General features: G+C 46.2%; 1 protein-coding gene across 1 annotated transcript in view; it reads right to left on the bottom strand.

The window, feature by feature from the left end:
- Atp5mc2 (ATP synthase membrane subunit c locus 2) overlaps nucleotides 1-7,975 on the bottom strand; it is an 8,999-nt gene extending 1,024 nt beyond the window's left edge. Inside the window, exons 1-4 of the mRNA XM_021217028.2 lie at nucleotides 7,938-7,975; nucleotides 4,425-4,493; nucleotides 2,039-2,122; nucleotides 1,340-1,533 (exon numbers count right to left, since the gene is read on the bottom strand). Of these exons, the coding sequence (XP_021072687.1) occupies nucleotides 1,340-1,533; nucleotides 2,039-2,122; nucleotides 4,425-4,463 (317 nt within the window). The 5' untranslated portion in view covers nucleotides 4,464-4,493; nucleotides 7,938-7,975. The remainder of the gene's footprint in view (nucleotides 1-1,339; nucleotides 1,534-2,038; nucleotides 2,123-4,424; nucleotides 4,494-7,937) is intronic.
- Between the last annotated feature and the right edge of the window lie 7,832 nt (nucleotides 7,976-15,807).

Below are 15,807 nucleotides of genomic sequence, written 5' to 3' on the forward strand. Positions count from 1 at the left end.
GGAAGAGCAGTCGGGTGCTCTTACCCACTGAGCCATCTCACCAGCCCCTCTACAGAAGTCTTATGGGTAAGGTAAATCAACACAAACTCTTAGCACAATTGTGGATACAAAAGTAATCAGGCTTCTTGTTTAATGCAAATTCTGAAAAAAATAACCCTAGTTCCCCAGACATTAAGATATCCCGCTGGTCTCTAGGGGATTAATTTAGCTCTTCAGTGACTTGTCCAGAGGTGGCAGAGACTAAATAGTCCCAGGTGCCTGCGGCTGGCAGGGCTGGCAGCAGAGGCAGCTGTCCCAGGAGCAAGGGGACTCCCCAAGATGAGGAAAACAGCAATAAGGCTACGGCACTGACTGGCTCCAGCTCAGGGATGGAGGCCTTCTCTGTAAGGGCGAGTTTTCACTCGGGGCTTTGGGACCACAGAGCCTATTGTCCTAACGTTTATTCTAGAGTGTAAACATGAGCTGCATATGATGAAGCGCACGGATACACATCAGAGCCAGTACCGTAGACTCTGTTGCTTCCTTGTAAGAACATGGAAAACCTCTTCTTGCTGCTTTTAAAAATACTTTTAAAGGATGTAAAAACTAGGTGGTCATCCCAGCACTGGGGAAGCAGGCGTCTGAGGCAGCCAGGGCCACAGTTTAACTCAACCATAGAAAACCAGGCAGTGGTCCAACCATAGCCCTCAGACTTGGACTGCCAGTCCCTACTCCATATTACAGCGGTTCAACAGAACTCTGGCAATGTGTGTGTGCTGTGTATGCACTGTTAACTAAGATTGTCTCCAGCTCCTATGCACTTGGAGTTGCAGGAAAGAGTAACTGAAAACCTCAATTTTATGTGAGACAGGGTCTCATATAGACTAGGCTGGCCTGAAATCACCATGTAGCCCAGGCTAACCCAGAGCTGCTGATCGTCCTGCCTCTCTCACACAACTATTGGCATTACAGACCTGTATTATCACACCTAGCATAGTCTTCATAGTAGCATTCATTTTAAAAAAAATTAAAGCAAGGTGTGGCTGTACATGCCCTTAATGCCAACATTCAGACAAGCAGGGCTCTGTGAGTTCTATGCCAACTAGGGCAACATAATGAGGAAACAAAAATTGATATTTATGCATTTAGGTGTGGGTGTATATGCATGTGTGTATTCACATGTGTGCGAACACATGCATATGGGGGGCACAAGTTGGCTTACTCATATCTCAAACAAAATCCAGAAATTTAAATAAAATTTAACAACACTGAGTTAGTGGCCTCTGCACAGGACAGTGAAGCTGTAGCCCTGGCCTTTGGAACACTCAACAGAGCCAACAGAGGGCCCAGGTATCCTTACCTGGCATAGCCAATGATGAGACTCCCAAAAACAGTCCCAATCCCTGCCCCAGAGCCAGCCACCCCAACTGTCGCAGCCCCAGCTCCAATGAACTTGGCAGCTGTGTCGATGTCCCTTGAAATGGCGCTGGTTTGGAAACTTCGGCTAAGGATAAGTGAGGTCAGAGGCCGCCGGACCGCCAAGCTGTTGAGGCTCTGTGACAAAGAGGCAGACAGAAGGCAAGGATTTTGTTATCAATTCAGTGTTTTGCTTTGGAAACATTGTACTATTTCAAACTGCTAGGCTGGCTGTCAAAGCTGATGTTCCTCCCTCAATGGAAAAATCATTTAATTCCCTGAAAACCTCCTTAAAATGCTGGCAAGATAACTTCTTAATGTGGGAGGTAGGGTTTAAATGCCTCTACGACTCAGTATGGTCCACAAGTGTTATGAGACATGAGCCTGTTCTTGACCCCTAACACCTGGTCAGTAGACCAGGCCTAATAACGGGAGCTGACAGAGGTCCACCAAAGTTACCAGAGGCAACCGCCAACACACAGTATTCACTGCCTTCCATTTCTACCTAGAGCAGCAAAGGCCTGATCCTTCCTGAATGCCAGTCGGTGGTGATTGTCCTCAGCACTCCCCCTACTGGTCCGGGGAGGTAACCCTCTTTACCCCTCCCCACCAAACCCACAGTCCCAACTCCACCTTAAGGTACCTCATCTGTTGGTCGCTTCAACTCCACTGCAGACAGCGGACGACTCAGCAGCTGAGAGGTGCTCCTGAGAGAGGTGCTCCTGATCTAGTGGAATGACAAGGGCAGGGAGGTCAGGAAGGCTGTGGAGGTGACTTTCAGAGCATGCCACTGCACCCAGTAGGATGCTCTCTGACAATCCTTCCATGCCTTCAATTTACTCAGAACCTTGAGACAGTCTTTCTATTTGTTTAAGAGACAGGAAGGAACCTTTAATCTAGCACTCAGGAAGCAGAGGAAGGCGGATCTCTACAAGTTCCAGGCTAGCCAGGGCTACATAGAGAGACCCTGTCCCAAAACAAAATCAACAACAACAATAATGGGACTGGAGAGATGCCTTAGAGGTTAAGAACACTAGTAGAGACCCAGGTTCAATTTCCAACACCCACACAGCATTTCACACTCATCCACAACTGCAGGAGGTCCAGCACTCTTCTGACCTCCTTGTATACCATACTAGGCACACATATCATATATGTAAGCAAAACACTCCTACACATGAAACAATTTTCTACAAAAAAAAAATCTTTAAAAACAAACAAATCCTAAAAGACACAGAAATCTTGCTATGTTGCCCAAGCTGACCTTGAAGCCCCAGGCTAAGCAACCCTCTTGCTTTAGTGTCCCTGGTACTGGGCCTTCACACATGCAGTGTGTCACATCATTCCTTGTATCAACAAATTCTGAATTCAGGATCATTGTCTTGCTTTTCAGGTTTTACTTTAAGGAAAATAAGTGTTTTTCCTTGTAGGGGCCATAGGAGGCCACAACTTCTGCTCTACTCTTTTACCCTCTTGACAATCAGAAGAAATCTAAGCCCCAGAAGTATCTGTTTCACTCAACAAGGGAGACATTTACTGGCAACAGCCGGCTCATAAGAAAGCCAAGGATTAGGGTGTTCTTCCCTGAATATATGTATCCTCCTCTGGAAAAAAGGATGCTCAAACCTCACCTCATCCTGACAGCCTTTTCTCGTCAGCCCCAAGACTGTATTTCTAAGATACATGGTAGACAACAGCCAGGCCTTTAGAGACAGAATTAAGATGCCTACGTACCTCTTCTTGACAGGATCTCATGGTAGGCCATGCTGATCTTAAATCTGTCTGTACTAACCAACCTTCCTGCCTCATCCTTCCTAGATTACCCATGAGCCACCATGTCTGGCTTCTTCTTCTTCTGTGCTAGGGATGGAGCCCTGGGGTTTGTACATGCTAGGCAGGCACTCTCCACTGGAGTGTATCTTTATCCCTTTGGTGGTAACTTTCTCTTGTGTTTATTAGTGTTTTGCCTACATGTATGTATGTATGTGCACCTTGTGGATGCCTGGAGCTGACAATGACCAGAAGATGACACTGGATCCCCCGGAACTGGAATTACAATAATTGTGAACTGCCATTTGGATGCCAGGAACCAAACCCAAGTTGTCTGCAAGGGTAACCATGCTCTTAATTGTTGAGCCATCTCTTCAAACCCAAATGTTAACTTTCTATCAGGTATGCAGTATAAGGGCTAAGTTACTTAATGATTATCAACCTATTTCTGCACCTGTCAAGTGGGAACAATCTCAGGGTTCTGAGGAGTAAACAGGAAGATACAGACTGGTGAACAGTGTGAGGCACGGAACGGGTGCTTAGTAGCTGGTACCTCCCAAAAGCAGCACACCCTTTAACTTACCAAGAGCCCCTACTATCTTATTAGTTTTACGTTTCTTCTTTTTTTTTTTTTTGGTTTTTCGAGACAGGGTTTCTCTGTATAGCTCTGGCTATCCTGGAACTCACTTTGTAGACCAGGCTGGCCTCGAACTCAGAAATCCGCCTGCCTCTGCCTCCCGAGTGCTGGGATTAAAGGCGTGCGCCACCACGCCCGGCCTTAGTTTTACATTTCTAACCTCCCGCTGCTTCAAAGCCTAACACGTTTCCAGAGTGTACTTGAACTTCCTTCCCAGGCTTAAATTCCCAGCATAAAGTCCTAGCTAAGGCTTACTACTCAAGCCAAGAGTCCCTACACAGTGTATACTCTATCTAAGTTATATAACACACCATTTGCTTACTGTGTCTGGTTGGGTTTGAATACCATGAACATACAGTGAAATTACATGATGTAGATGTAAGTTAACTGGCCTCCAGAGAACATGGACTGGGGAGTGCCTAGCAAGCATCCACTCCTACTAGAAACCATAGCAAAAGGCCTTCTCTTTCACTGCAGGCACCTTAGGGAAGCTATGAAGGCAGCCCTGCACACTTGTACATGATAGTGTCATGTCCCTATACTACAAGTTTGGACATCTCTGGCATTCTCTTATATGAAGAAACAAGGTGTCCTTTAAAGTCCTTCCACAAAATGTACTCACCAGGGAGCAGGTAGAGACGAACTTGGAGCAGGCGTACATTTTCAGGGGCCAGGGGTCAAGGCAGGAGGGCTGGAAATAAGCAGCAGCATTGTAAACACTTTGCTTTGCTACTTAAACTTCATCCTCACACCTGAGAAGGAGCACTAGGAAGCTTAATTAGCTCAGAGAGCCAAAATGACACCAGAATCCTGACATCAAATGACTTTCATGGCCTGGACAAGTAAGTCACTTGCTCCCTGCTTAAAGAACCATCACCACTTCCACAGCCCCACGATTTGGGATTGCCAACGTAATTTCCCCAGTATCCCTTGCTTAAGTTCTTTTCCTTCTTCTAGGTTCAAAAGCATCCCTTTCCTGGTCTCAGTGTCTGGGCCTAGAAGCAGTCAGTGTACAGTGTACAGGCTCCAACCACCTGTAATCCCCGTACTCAGGAGGCAAGGGCAAAACTGCAGAAAGTTCCAGGCCAGCCTGAGCTACGGAGTAAGACCTTGTTTCAAGACAGAAAGAACTAGTATTCATTCTTATTGGGTAGAGTCTGGGGACTGTTAGGGCTAGAGCTCCAGACCTGAAGCACACTAGTCTAGTGCTGGCTGTAACTCCATCCCTATAGAATCCCTAAACTTCTGGGAGAGTTCTCAGAAGACTAAGTCACTGGAAGTTTTCCAACTACCTTTTTAGCATCTCATGCCTTAAAATACTGATTTCTACTTTAATAAGATACAGCCAATCAATGAGGGAAACCCTGGCATTAATCTAATAAGCACCAACTGTAATATTTCACCACTCCATTAAGGGGTATTACGTTTTGCGTCCTCGAGGTCCAAAGGAAGAATATGTAAGTTAAAGGCTTAGGATGGTGTTTCCCCAAGTGAATCGAGAAGCCCACTTGAATCAGAATTATCTCAGAGATATTATATATATTAAAAGTGAATGTCACTGGGCCAGCAACATGGCTCAGAGGGTAAAACCATGTGCCCTACAAACCTGATAAAACAAGTTTGATTCTTGGAGCACATAGTGGAAGAAGTACTTCCAAGAGCTTTCTTCTGATCTCCACAGGCACATGTGCGCCTGCACATTCACACACAATAAAATAATTTAGGATATTTTTAGATTTGTATATATGTTTTGTCTGATTGTATGTGTGCATGTGTACCACATGCACACCTAATGCCCAAGAAGGAAGGTCAGAGCTGGCACTGAACTCCCTGGAAATGGAGCTACAGATGGTTATGAACCATCACATGGGAGCTGGGAACCAAACTTGGTCTCTGGAACAGCAGCAGTTGCTCTTAACTTCTGAGCCATCTCTCCAGCCCTAAAAACAAGACCTCTGGTGCCAATATTTTAAACAACTTTTCCAATCATTTTATATTTAAGGTATATTAATGGTATGACCTCAACAACACTAAAAGGTTGTCAGTGGGAGAAAAAGGACTGTAACTCTGTAATTTCACTCAGAGGGAGGCCACACTAGAGGAAGAACCCAGGACCTTCGTGCAATCTAGGTAACGTGCTCTACCACCAAGCTACATCCCCTGCTTTTTCTCTCTGAAGTCTGAAGAGTCCATAAACTAAGATACTCAAAGTATAGGCCTGTTAAGCACTACTTCCTTAAGCACACTGGATGCAACCTGTCCAAGGCAGATAGACTACTTGTAAATCTTGAACTTTACTTTTAGATCAATGTTTGTCTTCAGGTCTTGCTCTATCTAAAACTTTACTTTTTGCTGGATGTGGTGGAACGCACCTATAATCAGAAGGCAGAGAGGCAGACAGAGCTCTGTGAATTCCTGGCCACACAGCGCGACCCTGTAACAAACAAACTCCTCCCTTTTGTCTTTATGCAACCTAAACCCAGATTTACTGCCCACCTATTCAGGTTCAATTGGGTCAAAACCCAGTACTTCTTTAAAACTTTTGGAATAAAGGCAGGCTTGAGCAGGGGTGATGGCTTAGATGATGGTGCCTGCCACACCCCGAGCTGGGTACCTATGGAAGCAGGTGGTTACCTGAAGCTGATTGGCTTGCAATCAGAGTCAATGAGCTTCAGGTCAGTAAGACATCCTGTCTCAAAAAGTGAGAGTGGCCGGGCGTGGTGGCGCACGCCTTTAATCCCAGCACCCGGGAGGCAGAGGCAGGCGGATTTCTGAGTTCGAGGCCAGCCTGGTCTACAAAGTGAGTTCCAGGACAGCCAGGGCTATACAGAGAAACCCTGTCTTGAAAAAACAAAAACAAAAAAAATTAAGAGTGGAGTAGAAATGCCCCCCCACATTAACTTCTCAGCATGCATGCATACACGTTTCCATACACATGAATAAAGGGAGGTCTGAAGTTAGGCATGGTGGAATGTGCAAGTGATCCTAGCACTGGGGAGGCCGATGCAGAAGGATCATAAATTTGGGGTAAACATGGGTTATTTACAGAGTCTTCAAGAAGCCAAAATAAAATGAAAGACGTTTTTCCAAAAATAAGTTTTAACATGGTTAACTTATAAAATGTAGTTCTGACAATACTCTAGTTACTGCCCAGTCCACTGCTTGCTTGCAGAGAACTCAGTAAACTATTCTTATTTAAAAAAAAAAAAAAAGTAGTAGGGGGATTAAATTTAATAGTTTACAAGTTAACATATGGAATAGTATAATCTGTTGCTGGCCTGTAATAAACCCAAGCATATCATTCGGCGAGCCCTTCCAGTGGTCACCTAATAAGGGCAAGCCCACACCAGAGCCATGAAACCCTCCACAATCAGAATTCCCCACTTAACCATTCCGTTCCTTAAACCTTCCCACTAGCCGGCAGGTATAAATTCTAAAGCTCGGATTGCTCCCATCTGGGTTTGTTGCCTAACAGAAACCTCCATTTCCATCATTTAAGATTTTATTTCCAACGTCATTAGCACGTCAGGGCCTTCATTAGAGGCAACCACCGTTTCTAAGGGAACAGGCCTCACTCCCGCCACCTGTGCGCAGGCCGGTTAGCCCGTTCGGTTACTCTCTATCACGTTCAGTTTATTTCAAACTGAAGGATGCTGACTAGGGGAGATGGTGGCTTTGGGCGGTGAACTCGCTTGACTGCGCCAGGGGTCCTGAGGTTCAAAGACTGCAAGCTTCAAAAAAATTAAAGGGTACTTTGATTCAGGATGCCAAGGGGAGGCAAAGATAGGAGGGGAGAATCTGGGGTCATGACAACGGCGGAAGGCGTGTGGGTGAGCGAAGAGCACCCATAAAGCCTTGGTTCGCGCCCGGAGAGAACACGCACGCCGGCATCTGCCTTTCGCCAGCCGCAGAGCCCCCAAACCCCGTGAGACACCCAAGATGGCGCCAGGCCCGCGCGGTTAGAGGTCATCGGCACGAGGAAGGGGTCGCCCTCCGCGCGGGGATGCCGGCAGCCGCGAGGGCTCGGGGACCCGCGTGGGAGCTAGCAAGGTCAGGGCGGCCACGCGTCCTCGCGAGGGGTACTGCTGCGCGCGCCTGCGCGGCACGAAGAGGACGCGAGGCCTCAAGGCCTTACCTGCTCCCAGGGCAGAGAAGACAGAGAGGGGCGGGGGCGCGCGGGAAGCGCGAGGGAAGGCCCTGCGCGTGCGCGGCCAGAGCCAACGAGTCGCTTTTCCCCGCGGATAGAGTGAACACAAGCGAGAGGATCAGCCGGGGCGCCACAGCTCCCTCTGCCAGGTTGGTGGTGTCTTGGGGGACAAGCCCTCCATCTGGCGTCCAACAGGAGAAACTGCAAAAGGAGCCCACCGTGAGCGGAAGAGCAGCCAACGCTTGCACAGAAGGCTGATCCGCAACGTGGTGGAAGTGTGGCCTGCACAGCATTTTGGAGATTTGGACTCGAGTCCCCTTTCCGAGCATGCGCAAAGTTAAAAAAAAGAAAAAAAAACTACCCAGTCTACTCGGAAATTGCTTATAGCATACAATAGGGATTGGGGTTCAGTGCCTAAAAGGTAGCAGGGGAAAATAAAATCAGAACTCTTGGCTTCTTGTCACCCTCAGGACTCTGGCAACATGGGTGGGAGATGAGAACTGGCCCAATGCTATTAGCAAAATGCTACGGCAGTTTCTGCTTTAACTTATTTTTTGTTTTCCCTATCTCGTTGATGAGCAAAGCATGAAATAAAAACAACAACAAAAAAAAAACCCAGCATCTTCGAGTCAGAAGACTGGGGGGTAAACAAGGCCTGAATCTCCCTTTTGTGAGTCCTGGGATCAATTAGGGATAACCGCACCTGTGGCCTGCAGTAGGGATGCGAGGTCACCCCAGGCGACCAGTTTACCTCTGTCGGGCTTGCTTGGGGGGGGGGGGGGGGGCCGAGCTGCAATAAGTAGTCGCCTGCGAGGTGCTCTCCCCAAGCCCCTACTTTTCTTCACTGCCCTTCCCTCCCCCGGTGGCGGTGGGCGGGAGCTTTCCAGCGCTAGTCCGGGAGCAGGCCTTTGTGTGCACGCGGGAATGGACGAGCCTAGAAGACCGCTGCAAGGCCGACCCAGCCCCGAAGCCCGGCTGTCCGGTTAGGGTGCTTGGATGCAGCGCGAGAAAGACGGGAAGAGCTCACCAAACCCCCATAAAAAAATAAAAAGAAAGCCGCGGCTGTAAATAAAGGCAAATCCGCCACCCTCTGAGGGGCCGTTTGTCCTCCCCTCCTTGGCCCCGTCCTTCCCGCCACCCCCTCCCGGCCCCCGGCCCCCGGCCCCGCGGCGCCCCGGCCCCGAGCTCCTCCATTTAATCGGATTTGGGAGAAGGGGAGGATAAATCACGGCAGCAGCTTTACGGTCCCGGAGGAGAGGCGAGCCGCAGCCAGGCACACCCCGGCCGGCGATAAAAACCGCCGCTGAAAGCCCACGGAGCAATTTCCCGGGACCCCGAGCGACGCCATTACAGGAATGTAATTTTGCCCGGATGAGGCCCCGAGTTTAATTATCCTCGCGGAGGAATTTCAATGCGGCCAATCCATCTTGCAGGCGGGCGGCAGAGGGATTTATATGGGCCCGTTATTTCACACCGATCCTCCATCTGCATTTTTATGGCCCTGAGCTCCTGAAAGGGAGGGAAAGTGTGGGGAGAAATGGAAGAAGAGGGTGGAGGACTCCCCACCTTTCCTAAACCTTGGATTTCAGCTGGATTAGGATTCTCACAGGTTCTCCTGAGGTCCCCAAATCTCCCTCCAGTGCCAGTTGTTGACCTGGGCAGGGGCAGGACCGGGATCTTTAGGAAGCAACAGGTATTTTCCAAGTACTAAGCCGCGTGAGATGCTGTGTGAGAAAAGGCAAATCCGCCAGCCACCCTGTGAGGGGCCCAAGCTAGCAAAGGTTTAGGAGTTGATCCCTTGAGGTTCCCCGAACACCCCGCCCCGCCAAAAACTGAATTCTTTTTAGCTCTTAGTTTCATACCCTAAGAGGCACAACCTATAGTTCTTAGGAGCCCACCACCACCAAATGGTGTTGCAGCTGTTGGTTGCGACAATTTAGAGATCTCGTATATCGCTAACAAAATCCCGGAGGAGGATGAATCAGAGAAAGGGCCTGTGAGGAGCTAGCCCTGGCTTCTCCTAAAAGTTACTGCAGAAACTGATAATTCCCTACCCCGAGTAGTAGGATTTAGTTACACAAACCTGATTTCCCAAATCACGTGTGACCTTGGACAAGTTATTTAACCCTTTTAAATCTTTTTTTCTCTCCTTTTAAAATTGGGTATGATAACACCACTTACACTGCAGCCTATATTGAGATAATAATGTACATGAAGCTTTTAGCAAAGGGCTTGGTACTCAGTAAAAGTTTCAATAATCGCCATAATCATTATCGTTAGTATTATAGTTAGGATCACTGCAATTTAATTCTGTCATACTCCCGTGAGACTGTTTATTGTAAAGGGTCCTTGCACGGTTATCTCCTGAAAGAGATTCAAGTATTACAAAATGTTTTCAATCACATAAATCATGCAAAACCAGTTAAGTGACATAATGATGGGTAATCTGTGAAGCTGAAAATCCTCAGGGCCTCTGCAACAAGGTTTAAAGCAGGAAATTAGATAATAAGAGAGCAGGGACATGCCAAAAAACTGGATTGAGGCACGTGAGGGAGTGGGGTCTAGGGATATTCTTAGCCCTGGGCTTGGGAAGGGTCGTCTCAACAGCTAGGGAACCTGTGGTCCAGGGAGGAAAGGGTGTGGAGCGAGAACCATCCCTTCCAATCAGTCCCGGTCTCTTCCGGACCAGGCCATGTAACAAGTTTGGCCCGATTGGCCAGTTTTCCTAATGACTTCTAGTGGCAGATTCTAACTGGTTAGCAGCCTCCCTGCAGTAGAGTGACGGAGAAATGAGATTGATCTTTCCTTTCCTCCGATTGGATAACAACCCTCAGGGGAACAGAGACTCCTTTTAATTGACTGGTAGGTTAGGAGGAGGTTTGGCATCCCACATATCGAAATTCCTTGAGTTCTTTTCCTCAAAGGTCACCAAGAAAGAATCTTGATTGTCTTGAATATATTTGCCTTTGACCGGGAGACAGAGTAGTTAAGAGAAGAAAAATCAAAATCATACAGGCACAGCTAGCTCTGTTCAGTATGAAACCTCAGACAGGAGGATTCACAGGAAGAAACATAAAAGGGAAAGAATGAAGGTATAAAAGATGTTGTCAGAGATGGAGAAAAGGAAGATGTTGATCAAAGGATACAAAGTTTCAGTTTGAAGAAAGTCGTTTTAGTAACATCGTTTACTTGACAGTTAACTACATTTAATGTGTTGGATATTTCAAGTCTGCTGAAATAAATTTTAAGGTTTTCTCTCACATATACAAATGAATTGACTGGATAAAGTGTATGTTAATCAGCTACATAGAGTTTCTATAATAAATATGTAGATCAAAACATCACATTATGCCCATAAATATACACTTTTTTTTTGTTTGTTTTGAGCCAGAGTCTCTCTACTCAGCCCTGGCACTCATAATGTAAATCAGACTGTGTTCAAACTCGCACCTGTCTCTGCCTTCTGAGTGCTGGGATTCAAGACCCATGTGCTACCACACCCTGTTCAATAAACATAATTATTTGTCAGTTAAAAATATTTCCAGGGCTGGTGAGATGGCTCAGCAGGTAAGAGCACCTGACTGCTCTTCCCAAGGTCCTGAGTTCAAATCCCAGCAACCACATGGTGGCTCACAACCATCCGTAACAAGATCTGACTCCCTCTTCTGGAGTGTCTGAAGATAGCTACAGTGTACTTACATATAATAAATAAATAAATCTTTAAAAAAAAAATATTTCCAGAGAGCCAGGTGTGATGCGTCTTTAATTCCAGTACTTGGGAGACAAAGCTCTGTGATTTTAAGGCTAGCCTGGTCTACATAGTAAGTTCTAGGACAGTCAGATCTAAATAGAGAAACCCTTTCTCAAAAAACAACACACACACACACACACATACACGTGTGTATGAATGTATATGTGTGTGTATAAAAGGTTGCATAGTTTATTTCTTGTGTGTGTGTGTGTGTGTGTGTGTGTGTGTATGGTTTTTCAAGACAGAGTTTCTCTGTGTAGCTCTGGCTGTCCTGGAACTCACTCTGTAGACCAGGCTGGTCCCAAACTCAGAAATCCACCTGCCTCTGCCTCCCGAGTGCTGGGATTAAAGGCATGCGCCACCATGCCCGGTGCATAGTTTGTTTCTTATTCTGATGATTTAAAAGCAAGCTATGTAATTTTGCTAGAGGCAGTGAGCACAGAATGAACTCCTGACTTGGAGGATGGAGCTCAGGAGCCCAGTTCCAGCTCTACTACTAATGAGCTGAGTGACTACTGAGTTACTCCATCTCTCAACACTCTATTTTCCAAGTTTGAAAGAATTTACAGAAGGGAGAACCTATCCAGTGCTAACTTTCCAAAAGTCTTTCCTTTTACAAATTTAATGTCTTTGTACTTCAGCAATGACTCTTTCTTGGTCTTGAATTCCTCTCTTACTTGCTTTTTGATGCTGGGGATTTGTTGCCCCCCCCCCCCTGCCTTGAAACAGGCTGACTTTGACCTTGCTGCCACGGAGCCTGAGACCACCTGGAGTGGACACCTGCCGCATCGCTCCCTGCTGAGAGACTCTGGAGATATTCCAGAGACAGCATCCTGCTGATCTGCCTACAGCCTCGCACCTGTAGGGCAGGCACCAAGAATGGATTGGAGGGGGATGGGCCTCCCCTCTTTATAAGCACAGACTCTTAGTAAAACTTAAGAAGCTTCGAACAGAAAATCGCATCTCAGCATCCATTATTTCTCTCGCCGTTTCCTCCCATACAGCTCCTGCCTCCCACTCAGGAACCCAGTTAGTGTGGCCGCAGGCAGCTACAGGGATTGAACCCAGGACCTCCAGCAGACTGAGCTGTATATCTCTAGCACTGATATATACCTCAAGGCCACTTGCGATAGTTAATGTCAACCTCCTGGTTAGACTCCTGAGGCTGAGATGGATACCCTTCTCTGACTGATGGCTTTCCTCTTGGCTTGTTAACTTAGTTTCCCAGGTAGCAGGACACGAGCAAGGTACGAGTGAACCTCTGTACAAGAAAGGACCACTGATACTTCAGCTTCTGAGGAGGTGGGGATCAGTGGGATTTTTAATGTCACAAATTAGGGTTTTGCTGGTTGGCCTGGAACTTTTTTTTTTTTTTTTTTTTTTTTTTTTTTGGTTTTTCGAGACAGGGTTTCTCTGTATAGCCCTGGCTGTCCTGGAACTCATTTCATAAACCAGGCTGGCCTTGAACTCAGAAATCCACCTGCCTCTGCTGGGATTAAAGGCATGCGCCACCACGCCCTGCTGCCCTGGAACTATTATGTAAACCACTTGGTCTTGTGCTTGTACTTCCTGCTTCTGCCTCCTGAGTGACAGGATCACAGGCATGCCCTGCCATGTCCAGAACACCCCCTCCATTTTTAAATTAAACTCATTTTTATACAGTAAACATAAATAAATTATTAAAAGCATTTACTAGACAAGAATTTAAGTGCTTTTGAATTTGTATTAAGAATCTGTATGCCGGTTGTGGTGGCACACGCCTTTAATCCCAGCACTTGGGAGGCAGAGACAGGCGGATTTCTGAGTTCAAAGCCAGCCTGGTCTGCAGAGAGAGTTCTAGGACAGCCAGGACTACACAGAGGAACCCTGTCTCGAAAAAAAAAAAAAAAAAGAGTTTGTACACTTCGGCCTGGAGAGATGGTTCAGCAGTTAAGAGCACTAACTGCTCTTCTAGAGAATCTGGGTTCCAGTCCCAGCACCCACATGGCAGCTCAAAACTGTATAGCTCCAGGTCCAGGGGATCCAACGCCCTCACACAGATGTGAATGCAGGCAAACCCACCAATGCACATAAAATAAAATTAAATAAATTATTTAAAAAAGAATTTGTACATATCCTACTTATTTATTTAGATGCCATGACTTGGTCCTTACTATCTAAAAATGTTGAAGGAGAGAGCAGCTGGAGAGGGGGCTAATCTGTTAAAGGTACCTCCAGGTAATCTAGGTTTATCATCCAGCACCCACATGGCAGCTAACAATAGTTCATAATGCCAGTTGCATAGGGTCCATCGCCGTCTTCTGGCCTCTGTAAGCACTGCATGCATAAAATGCACAGACATACAAGCAGGCCAAAAAAAAAAAAAAAAAAAAAAAAAAGTCCACTAAACACATAAAAATAGGGCTGGAGAGATGGCTCAGTGATTAAGAGCAGTGACTGCTCTTCCTCAGGTCCTGAGTTCAAATCCCAGTAACCACATGGTGGCTCACAACCATCTGTAATGAGATCCGGCGCCCTCTTCTGGAGTGTCTGAAGACAGCTACAGAATACTTTCATATAATAAATAAATACATCTTTAAAAACACACATACATAAAAATAAAGTCTTAAAAAAGAAAGGGAGAAAGAAAGAAAGAAAAGAAAGAAGAAAAACAAAATCAACAAATATTTCCCAAGTTAAGGAAGGCACAGACAAATTAGAAAATAAACATAATTGTGCTGTGAAGAACTGAAGCCTATAAGCTAGACATCTCTGGCTTATTCAGGGTTTATATCACTGCACAAAATTTCATGAGCAAGAAGCAAGTTGGGGAGAAAAGGGTTTATTCAGCGTTCACTTCTACATTGTTGTTCATCACCAAAGAAAGTCAGGACAGGAACTCACACAGGGGAGAACTTGGAGGCAGGAGCAGATGCAGAGGCCATAGAGGGGTGCTGCTTAGTGGCTTGCTTCCCCTGGCTTGCTCAGCTTGTTTTCTTATAGAACCCAGGACCACCAGCCCAGGGATGGCACCACCTACAATGGGCCCTTCCCTCCTTGACCACTGATTGAGAAAATGCCTTACAGCTGGATCTCATGGAGGCATTTCCTCAAGGGAGGCTCCCTTCTCTGTGATAACTCCAGCCTGTGTCAAGTTGACACAAAAAACAAGCCAGTACAGCATGAAATCTTTCATTTGTTTTTAGTTTTGAGACGGGGTCTCAATGTGTGACCCTGACTGGCTTGGAAGTTTATTTGTAGATTAGGCTGGCCTTGAACTCACATCTGCCTGCCTTTGCTGGAGTGCTAGGATTAAAGGTGAGCACCACTATGCTGGGTCCCTGACCTCTAGTCCCCACCACAACTGCCCTTTTTGAGACAGGGTCTCTTCTGGCTGAGGCTGGCCTTGAACTCATGATATTCCTGCTTCACATCTCAAACGCTAGGATTTACAAGCAAAGCCTAATTTAGGGATGTTATTAATTTATTATGTGACTCAGAGGAAAACAAATCTCTGTGCCTCAGTGTCCTCATTGGTAAAATGCAGAAAACTAGCTCATTTTCATCTTCACGTGTGTATCACAGAGCTTGGGTCTGGTTGCTCTTGGTTTCCCTTGTCCCCTGCAATGACATTAAATGATTAGCTGACACTTATTGAATGTTTGCTTTGCAAGGTATGGTACCATATATTGTGCATGGGTATTTTTTAAAAAGAAAATGTTCCAGGTGTGGTGGCACACACCTTTCATCCCAGCACAGTGGAGGCAGAGGCAGGCAGATTTCTGAGTTCAAAGCCAGCCTGGTTTGCAGAGAGAGTTCTAGGACAGCCAGAGTTAACCAGCCAGAGAAACCCTGTCTTGGAAAAAGAAGAAGAAAGAAGAGAGAGAAAGAAAGGAAGGAAGAAATAATATGAAGTGCCTTGTTTTTTGAATTTATAATTACGAAGATTCACTCACACACAAGTATAATATGCATAGGATATGCATATTATATGCACAGTGAGACCCTTTCTCAAAACCAAAACAAATAAAAGTTTAGACTTCAGATGCATAGCATATGTATATTAAGTAAAAGGCTATATGGGTAATAAAAGTTGAGAAAGTAGAATGAATTCTAGCCAAGATAACT

Source organism: Mus pahari, chromosome 17 (genome assembly GCF_900095145.1).
Source record: "Mus pahari chromosome 17, PAHARI_EIJ_v1.1, whole genome shotgun sequence".
Lineage (NCBI taxonomy): Eukaryota > Metazoa > Chordata > Mammalia > Rodentia > Muridae > Mus > Mus pahari.